At 38.4% G+C, this 10,056-nt stretch overlaps 1 protein-coding gene across 1 annotated transcript; it reads left to right on the top strand.

Annotated features, from left to right (window-relative positions):
• Positions 1-938: 938 nt before the first annotated feature.
• LOC102699468 (stemar-13-ene synthase-like) lies at positions 939-9,628 on the top strand. The gene is made up of 12 exons (XM_006665027.3): positions 939-952; positions 2,262-2,541; positions 2,662-2,842; positions 3,935-4,152; positions 4,280-4,400; positions 4,523-4,620; positions 4,724-4,935; positions 5,017-5,129; positions 5,227-5,313; positions 5,384-5,599; positions 5,693-5,834; positions 8,942-9,628. Exons 1-12 carry the CDS (start codon positions 950-952, stop codon positions 9,494-9,496), a joined length of 2,226 nt encoding a protein of 741 aa, XP_006665090.2. The 5' UTR covers positions 939-949; the 3' UTR covers positions 9,497-9,628.
• Positions 9,629-10,056: the final 428 nt, after the last annotated feature.

The following is a 10,056-nucleotide window of genomic DNA, read 5'->3' as shown; positions in this document are numbered from 1 at the left end:
GCTAAATTTGAAGGGATCCCACTGAAATAAAATAGGCTAATATAAATAGGTTATGTACAAGACAATGCAATATCATATTGCAACTTGTAAGTACCTACAAAATCCAGGAAAATCAAATTATGTATTAATCATTTAACCTCTCCTATTTAACTATAATGAACATAGTGTAATAATGAAGGATGAGTAGCGTGGTTTGGACAATAGTTGCCGGGGATCAACATTCTTTGCTTTTAAATCGCGTGCTTTTGTCTCTGACACGTGAATCCATCGAACCCATCGTCCCACTTCTACATAATAAACATGCCTTAAATTTAAAGATAAAAGATCACAATCCGCTAGCATATATCTCTCCACTATACGATAGCTTTGTATCTTTTATTCTCAAGTACGGTCGAGTTTCAACATAAATTTTTGTATAGTGGTTTATGCAAAGCCGGTATATATTGCCAAATATTTTGAAATCTATTATAATTATTGATATAATTTCTAGGCATATATATACATTCAAGAGATTAAAAGCAGTGTGTCCTCAAAGTCTGTCTCGAGCTCTTTCACCTTGAGAGGTTGCCCGGACCGGGAACACGATGTTGCTAAGTTCCTCCTCCTGCCTTGCCGGACAGTTCCCTGCAGCTGCAGCTGCAGGAGCTTCATACCACGGGTTGAATCCAAAGAGACCCAGCAGTGTGCATCCTCCAGTGTGCATCCAAAGAGACCCTGCAGGAGCTTCACCCCATGGGATGAATTACCCAAGGAGACCCAGCGGTGTGCCTCCTCCACTGGTCACCAGAGGTATGTGCTTGTGTATATGTTTGTTCTCTTCCAGGTTCCTTTCTGCTATGCAGCCAAGATTAATTACCCGGCGACATATCTCACGTTTACTTGTTTTCCTCTCCATTCCCGGCCAGCAGCAGCAGCATCAGTTGTGCCAAATTCCGGGATCCTGCAAGGCATGGTACTACACTATATATGACTTGTTTTATTTATAAGGATATATCTGTGGATCTAGAACTTATGTGGAGCATTATTTAATTTTTTCTAGCTCAATGGATGGTGTCATTTTTTTTGCATTGATGATAGAACCCAAAAGTTAATAGTAGGATTTTTTTTTTATAGTGCTCGTCCATTTTGTTTAGATTAGCTGTCCATTTTGTGTTGATTAAATGGATATGATCCCTCTTACCTCATTGGAGGTAATAGAGAAAAAAATAAAAGGGAAAATTCTTCAACTTGCTACTAACAAATTAATGTCTATAAGGTAATTAATTAATGAAACATTGTCATTTAGCCATAATTCAATTCGAATTACAACATAGCTAGGCAGATACTTTTATATTTCTAACTCTGTACGTGTTTAAATCCTGCATGAGAATTTTGAATTCTATGGTCAAATTCGCATAATTAAAATTTGGTGCATATATTTCAGGCTTACATGCTTATGAAATTTTCAAATACTTTGGAATTTCAACAATATTTAATTTCCATGCAGCTGTCATAATTTTTTATTTTAAAACTGCTTCAATTTGATCTGTCAAATATTTATCTGTATATATGACTTTTAGTTTCATATGATTACCATGATTTCTCATGGAACTTTGATTACCGAGAAAATTTAAATAACCACTTCACTATATTTCAACCAATAACCTGCAAGTCCATTTGAGTTGTTTGGATTTTTGGAATTTTATTGGACCCAGATTTTTGCATTTGGTCAATTTGGAAAGAACGTAGTCCTTAATGCTTTCCTTTTCCTGCTTTCACCAACTTATTAAGCGCGAGAAATTTATTTACCATTAGATAAAACAAAGAAAAATGAATGGCTAGGTTTATTGCTGGGTCTTGCTACCTTGGAAATAAGCAAAGCACCTTGAAAGAGCTATAATAGTTAAGATTACTTTCAGAAAAATAGTACTTTCTTCTATCTTTTTTTATTTGATATTGTTAACATTTAAATCTACCTTTAACCTTTTTTCATTTAAAACTACTGTGGAAATATGTAAAACTATAATACAGGTTTAAATTTTTTTTAAGTAACAAATCAAATTAGAACGAAATAATTAATAATTATATAACATTTTCAATAAAAGAGATGATAAAACATAGACTCAAAAGTTAATCACATTGAATATAAAAAGTAAAAAAAATAATCATAGAGAGCACACAACACTCATAGAGAGCACCGTGAATGTGCTCATACACACATGCATAGCACATGTCGATCCAATTAGTGCTGAGTTCATTCAATTTTGGTGAAATATACACAGCACAGAGACGAATTGAAGGCTACAGTGAGAAAGCAGCTGCGGGAAGGCGGCGAGCCATCGCCGTCTTCGTACGACACGGCGTGGGTGGCTATGGTGCCACTCAGGGGCTTTCCCCATGCCCCGTGCTACCCACAGTGCGTCCAGTGGATCCTCGATAACCAGCAGCCCGACGGGTCATGGGGCCAATCGGCCCAAGTAAACAAGGACATCCTCTTGTCTACGCTGGCATGTGTCGTTGCTCTTAAGAGATGGAATACTGGCCCAAATCACATTAGGAGAGGTAGTTAATATATTTCACGAAAGGCATAATATATAAACATTTTATGTTGGTGTGTTGCTCCAATTAATTTTGGTTTGCACATCTCGCTGTGTTTGAGTTCGAGGAAAATGGTTGTGACAGGGTTGCGTTTTATTGGGAGAAACTTCTCGGTTGTCATGGATGGGCAGAGTGTCTCCCCTGTGGGGTTTAATATCACCTTTTCTGGTCTGCTTAAGCTTGCTTCTGAGATGGGCCTGGAAATTCCTGTTATTAAAACGGACATCGATGGTATTTTTTATCTCCGGGAGATCGAGCTAGCAAGGTTAGTCAGTGTAAAAGTTCGAGGATAAACATCTCACTGCTACTTAATTGGAATTTTTAAAGAGCTATTTTTACAGGCGGTTCCGAAAAATAAAAAATCAACATAATCGCGTACTTTTGATTTCAACCGGGAGATCTTGCCATTATCCCGAAATATTTTCTTATAACCTTCAAGTAAAAAAAATTGTCTGACCAAAAAAAGTTTCTTTATAGTCTCGCTTCTGTTTGTGATTATAGGCCAAAATTTAAATTTTCAACCTTAAATTTAGAGGAGATTTTGGCTTTTTTAATTAGTTTATTCTATAGCATTGGCTTTCAGATTGTCAAGAGCGCATATATAAAAAGTTTTATTCACAAATTTTATTTTATTTTTAAATATGTTGTTTGGCTTACTTGTGAAATAACCCAAACAAGCACCCATTTCTACTTTATTACACTTATTTTTCCATTTATGCAATAAATAGGTTGCCATCTTTCTTTATTTTCTACAAAATGTTTTGGGCATAGGGATAGTCTCTAATACACATGTTTTAATATTGCTATTTCGAACTATATATTTACAAAAACCTAAAATAATATAATTATATGAGAAAGTTCCTACGCCACCTCTTCTTATATTTTAAACAATAATTGCATCTATTCATGCTGTACAATTTCAAAATTTGCCTACCCTGATTCCAGAGTATCATCTATTTCGGAGGGGAAATAGTTACTTGGGTACTAAGGCCAATCTTAATGGGAGTTTTATGGGCAATAAATAGAGTGTCATGTAAGTATTTTTGATGATGTAGTAAAGTATTAATGAAGAAAGAGATGAAATGAGTTTCATGAGGATGAAACTTTCTATGTTTACCTAGACAGTTTGTGTCTTGCATGTAGCCTAGGAAATAACGATAGATAAAATTATGCATTGAGAGAGAGGTGTTTCATTCTAGTTTTGAACTTTTTAGATGACATATCACTCTAGATAATCATGTCCATGAAACTTGTATTTGGGATGGCCTAATGTGTTTAGTTATTACAGAGTAAATGGCTGTAGTGACACTTCTATCCTGTGACAATTTCAAGCTTCATCAAGTTAATTTGCAAACAGGGATGGCGGTGGCACAGTTGCAGCAAGAAAAGCCTTCATGGCATATGTATCAGAAGGGCTTGGGAGAAGACATGATTGGAACCTTGTGATGCCATATCAGAGGAACAACGGCTCATTGTTTAACTCGCCTTCAACCACGGCCGCTGCAGCAATCTACAGCTGCAACGACAGAGCACTCGACTATTTGGGTTCACTCACTAGCAAATTCGGTGGCTCAGGTGCAAAATGTTTTACATTTGGTCCAAACAAATGGCAAAATATCATAATTATGTGCCAACCAGCAAGTTTATGTATATATGAGATTTCAAATTGAAGATTTTATATGTACTCTCTTATTTTTGGCAGTACCTGTGATATATCCAGACAATGTATACTCCCAGCTTTGCATGGTGAACACTCTTGAAAAGATGGGGATCTCTTCGGATTTCGCTAGCGAGATACAGGACATATTGGACATGACTTACAGGTATTCCATTTATGAGTTGCAACTATGATGAATCGTAACAGGAAGCAAATCACAACATAGGAAATTGCTGTGTCTTTTTATATCTATTCCTTTATATCTTCATGATTCTGCTCTGCTTTCAGCTGCTGGATGCAAAACGAGGAAGAAATCATGTCGGATATGGCGACGTGTGCAAAGGCATTCCGCCTCCTTCGTATGAATGGTTATGACATCACCTCAGGTGCATGTCCAGAAGTTTGGCACATTATTTCTTTTTGTTTGGGTTTTACAGTAAAAATTTTATTTCTGGAAAATTTAATCACCACCTTGGAACTGTTGAGCAGATGGAATGGGTCAATTTGCTGAACAATCCTGCTACGATGATTCAATTCATGCATATGTCAATGACATCCAGCCTTTGCTGGAGCTGTACAGAAGTTCACAAGTTCGATTCTCGGAAGATGATTTGATCCTAGAAAAGATTGGTTCTTGGTCAGCTAAATTACTGAAGCAGCAACTCTCCACCAGAAAGATATCAAAACCATTAGTCCAGGAGGTAATTAATTCAGTACTAGTACATTGTCAGAAACAAGAATAGTTCCTTCTCAAAACAACATTTTGATCCCATTCTCTGCAGATCGAGTATGCCCTTGAGTTCCCCATCTTTGCAACCGTGGAACCACTGGAGCACAAGGGGAACATAGAACGGTTCAAGACAAACAGCTTCCAGCTTCTGAAATCAGGACACTGGTAAAATTTTCATAACACCATCTCAAGGGTTCTAATTCTTGCTTTGCCTGAACAATCCTGAGCATATCCTACATTGCATCGTCGGTGGCTCCTCCAGCGCCAACCCAGAAATCCTCTCTTTGGCCATCGACAAATTCGGATCCACGCAGTCCATTTTCCAACAAGAACTCCAGGAGGTCAACAGGTGCAGATACATTCTGACGGACACTGGCAGCTGGATGAGCTGAAGTTGATTCGAAACATGCATTTTTCAGATGGGTGAAGGAACACAGGCTGGACGAGCTGAAGTTCGCAAGGATACTGCCGCTGCACGCGTATTTCTGCGCAGTCGTGCCGCTGTTCCCTCCCGAGCTGTCCGCCGCCCGCGTCGCCTGGAGCCAGAACGCCGTGCTGACGACGGCCGTCGACGACCTGTTCGACGGCGAGGGCTCCATGGAGGAGCTGAGGAACCTGGTGGAGGTCATCGAGAAGTGCGTATATATATCGACATGCGTGCATGATCCCATGTGTTTCTGCGTGCGTTTGGTTGAGCTTCTTGCGATCTGTTTTGTGTGGTGGTGCAGATGGGACAACCACGCCGAGGTTGGGTTCGTCTCGGAGCGCGTTGAGATCTTGTTCAAGGCTGTTTACAACACGACCAGGGGTATCGGTGCAGTAACCGCGCAGCTGCAGAATCGTAGCGTCATGGATCATCTTGCGGAGCTAGTAAGTCTGTCTGCCTTCTATTGACTGATATGTATGATTAAAAGCAATTTTACAGTCTGTACCATGAGGTACCAGTACCTTATGGTACCAAATTATTTTTTGATCGTTAGGTTTAATAGCGCATATCCTATTCAGTTATATCCAATGGTACTGATATCTCGAGGTGTTTTTTATTGGATCGGAGCAAATCTCTATGATTAAACCCCCATAAGTTAGGAGATGGCCTGTGTGTTTTATGGTAGTGACAGCAGTAGCGTACGCATTAGAATTTAAATCAACCACAGAATACTTTTTAAAGATAGTTTTAACTATTTTATCCACGCACCTATTTTATTAGGATGATACTCTTTCTGATTTACGTTACGAGACGTTTTCACTTTTGCAAAGTCAAACTCATTTAAGCTTAACTTGTAGACAACAATGTAGCCACATCCAAAACACCAAATTAGTTTTATGAAATCTAACACCGAGTATATTCCGATACCGTATTTATTTTGTGTTGAAAAAACGTCGCTACATTTTTCTATCAATATCATCAGAATGAACACAGATGGTTGTGGACCGTTAAAACGTCTTACAACGCAAAACAAAGAGAGAGAGTGTGTGTATATATATATATGTGTGTGTGGATGGTGGCGCTACATAGCACGCTACGAAGCAACATATCGCGTCACACAGCGATCTACCAATCAACTTTCACATTATCCCATCCTCTCCCACCATCCCAACAAAGTTAGTGGAATTAAACAATAACCGACAAATACGAGTGTTGAGTTAAAAAATAACTTACATATTATGTATGAGATATTTAGTACAATATGATGTGAAGTTAGAATTTAACCGATGATAATGTGAAAGGAATGTGTGCATTTACTGGTTTGAGGAGTTAAAAATTAACTGATTCTCTTCACAGCTTTCAGTCTACATGAAGGTTTGCTGAGTTAAAAATTCTGTAAAATTTCAACTCAAATCGATATATGCGGTGTGTTGTTCAAAAAGTTAAAATTCAACTGGAGGTGTGGAGGTGGGGAACGATGGACAATATATGGAGTCGGGGATATGGATGTTGTATCACGCACTGTTTATTACGTAACGTAGGGCTCTAAGCGTTTTATAGTGTATATATAGAACTACTATCTAGCGCTCCGAGCGCTACATAATGCACAGCTCGTGACACACCCTAACCAACGTAGGCCCCACACCACTCATCAATAGAGCAACCACCACGCTTATATAAGATGAAGTTAAATTTTAACTATTTTAATTACTTGCGGGATGCCCTGAATAAAGTGAGTTAAGTTTTGACTCTTTTCTGTCAAATTTGAACTTACTAAAGCACGAGTACAAAAACCAGTGAACGTGACTTAATTTTTAACTAAACAACCAACACATTGTTCAACAAGTGGGCAGTCACTTTTGAGTTAATTTTTGACTCAACAAGCAACATCATGCTATCTACGAAATCAGTTATTTTTAACTCGACTTGCTTTATTGGGGTTGTGGTGCTTGGAGGGGGTGGTCGTAGCTCATTGTTTGTGTGACACGTTGTGTAGCGTCACCATGTATATATAGAGAGAGTCTAGCTGCAGTTAGTTACACCTCATCGGCTACTCCGTGAGTTGGGGTTCAAAAACATATCAAATCACCTCTAAATTTCGATTTACATGGCTCAGTAGATTCTTTGTATCAAAATCTTATAGCACGCAATTTTTTTTATTTTTGGAGATTTTTAAGTTTTTTTTTTAGATTTTTAAAAGTGGTTTTACTATATTAATAAAATAATCAATGTGTTATGTACCACTGTTAAAAATCTCAAAACAAATACTTAAAAATTTCCAAAAATAAAAAAATTTTGCATGCTATAAGATTTTGATACAAAAATCTAGTGAGCCATATAAATCAAAATTTAGAGATGATTTAATAAATTTTTGGACCCCGACTCACGGAGCAGCCCGTGAGTTGCAACTCAGCGTAACTAGAGTATATATATATATATATATATATATATATATATATATATATATATATATATATGCACACTCCCCTTAGAATAAGTTATTCTATGCTCCTTTCCTCGTAAAGCCCAAACCCTCTCCCACCTCCTTCCAAAGGCCCAAAGCCTCTTTTCTTTTCTAGCCTAGTCAAAGCTAAATCTCGCTGATCAAACCTGTCATTTGACATTTTTCCACACCCTACCTTTGCCAACTTTCGTCTATCTAAAAATTACAGTAACACGAATACAAAAATACAATAACATATCTTATAAAATAAAGTAACAACGTCAAAATATAGTCATGACGGATCTAGTTTTTTAAATCGTAATTTTTTAACCAACGTGGTGAAAACGGTTTTGAAAAATAATATAAAACACATGAGATATTGCTCTCTAAATATTGCGAATACAATATTTTTAGCTCTCTCACATGCATTAGTTGTACTGTAGCAACAGTACATAGTCATGATGTTATTCTATTTCTATCATGATGTTATTATACGACACATATGTTACTGCACGTATATCGCGATGTTACTAAACTTCTAAACTTCTATCACAATATTAATGCAACTGTGCAGTAACAATACACATATTTTATAGCAACATAACGTTATTACTGCATAGATTACTGCACTTGTAGATATCTTTTAAGATTTTGAATTTTAAACAACTTTATCTCACCTCATAAATTATTTTTTAAAGAACTTTTGTACCATATTGTTTAAAAAAATTATTTAAAAAAAGTAGATCCCTCGTGGATATGTTTTGACGTTGTTACTGTAAATTAATCGTCGTGTTACTGCATTTTTATCGTCGTGTTACTGCACATTTTCGGTGAAACGAGGAGGTGAGCTTACATAGACATTAGGCGAAGCTCGTAAAGAGGTTGACCCATAGGATTAATCTTTGACCAACTTTTAAATGAAGTAGGGGTGGTTTTAGGGCCTTGGGAGGAGTGTGAGAGGTGGGATGAAACTTGGAACGTCTTGGAAGGATAGGGGTTATACTAAGTACGTGCACGTATTAATCTTTGATATATATATATTATTATATATTTGGCAAATTTATCCATTTAGAATTTTTCTGGGTGTACAATGAAATGTTTGTGCAGTGGGCGATGGCGGTGAGGGGGATGCTGACGGAGGCGGAGTGGCGGATGAGCAAGTACATCCCGGCGACGATGGAGGAGTACATGTCGGCGGCGGAGTACTCCTTCGCGTACGGCCCCATCATCCCGGCGTCGGCGTACCTGCTCGGCGAGCCGCTGCCGGAGGAGGCGGTGAGGAGCGAGGAGTACACCCGGCTGCTGCAGCTCGCCAGCACCGTCGGCCGGCTGATCAACGACGCGGTGGGGGTCGAGAGGGAGATGCGGGTGGGCAAGCCCAACAGCGTCGTGGTGCAGGCCGCCGGCGGCTGCGGCGCGATGTCCCTGGCGGCCGTCGAGGCGGCCAAGGAGGAGGTGAGGAGGGCCATCCGGGCGGCCAGGTGGGAGCTGCAGCGGCTGGCGTTCAGGGACGGCGCCGTCGTCCCGCGGCGGTGCAGGGAGCTCTCCTGGCACGGCGGCAAGGTGGCCAGCTTCTTCTACCGGGAGGAAGACGCCTACACCAATGAGACGATGTGGACCATGGCCAACGCCGTGATTGTGGATCCGCTGCAGCTGCAATGAAACACACCTCCTTCCATCGATCTTGGTCGGGAACATGAACATGCTGATTGCTCAGCAGTCCGGTACAAAAGTGACACAAAAACATAAACGTGATATGGTTAATCATTTGTAAAATCGTTAATTCCTGTGAAGTCCGTCATAAAATAAATCAATTTTTCACTTTTATATAGAATATTTGACTTTTTGTCTTATTTGAAAATTTTTTTGATGATTAATATTTTTATTTGTTATTACATGGTAAAACATAAATAGTACTTTAATTACGTTTGACTATTTTTTAATTTTAATAATTTTTTCAAATAAGATGATCAAACAGTCAGTACACAGAACCCATATGAATCTACAATCACTTGGTTTTACTTGATTTTGCTTGCACCATTAGTCTAATCTATTAGTCTAATCTAAGAAGGTCAGTTCTCTATCAATTATGTCTGTATATATATATATAATTCTGCTCATATAGTGCCGTTGAATAATAATAGTAGACCATATGAATTAAACAAATAAAAAATGGATATGTACTAGAAATACAATTTCAGATTTTACATATTGAGAGAGTA

This window comes from Oryza brachyantha, chromosome 11 (assembly GCF_000231095.2).
Source record: "Oryza brachyantha chromosome 11, ObraRS2, whole genome shotgun sequence".
NCBI lineage: Eukaryota > Viridiplantae > Streptophyta > Magnoliopsida > Poales > Poaceae > Oryza > Oryza brachyantha.
This window is presented reverse-complemented; position numbering and strand designations above follow the sequence as displayed.

Coding starts and splice junctions, on each gene's coding strand:
- LOC102699468 (XM_006665027.3), top strand. Junction 4,401..4,522: donor ATATTGGACATGACTTACAG/GTATTCCATTTA, acceptor CTCTGCTTTCAG/CTGCTGGATGCAAAACGAGG. Junction 5,130..5,226: donor CTTCTGAAATCAGGACACTG/GTAAAATTTTCA, acceptor TGGCTCCTCCAG/CGCCAACCCAGAAATCCTCT.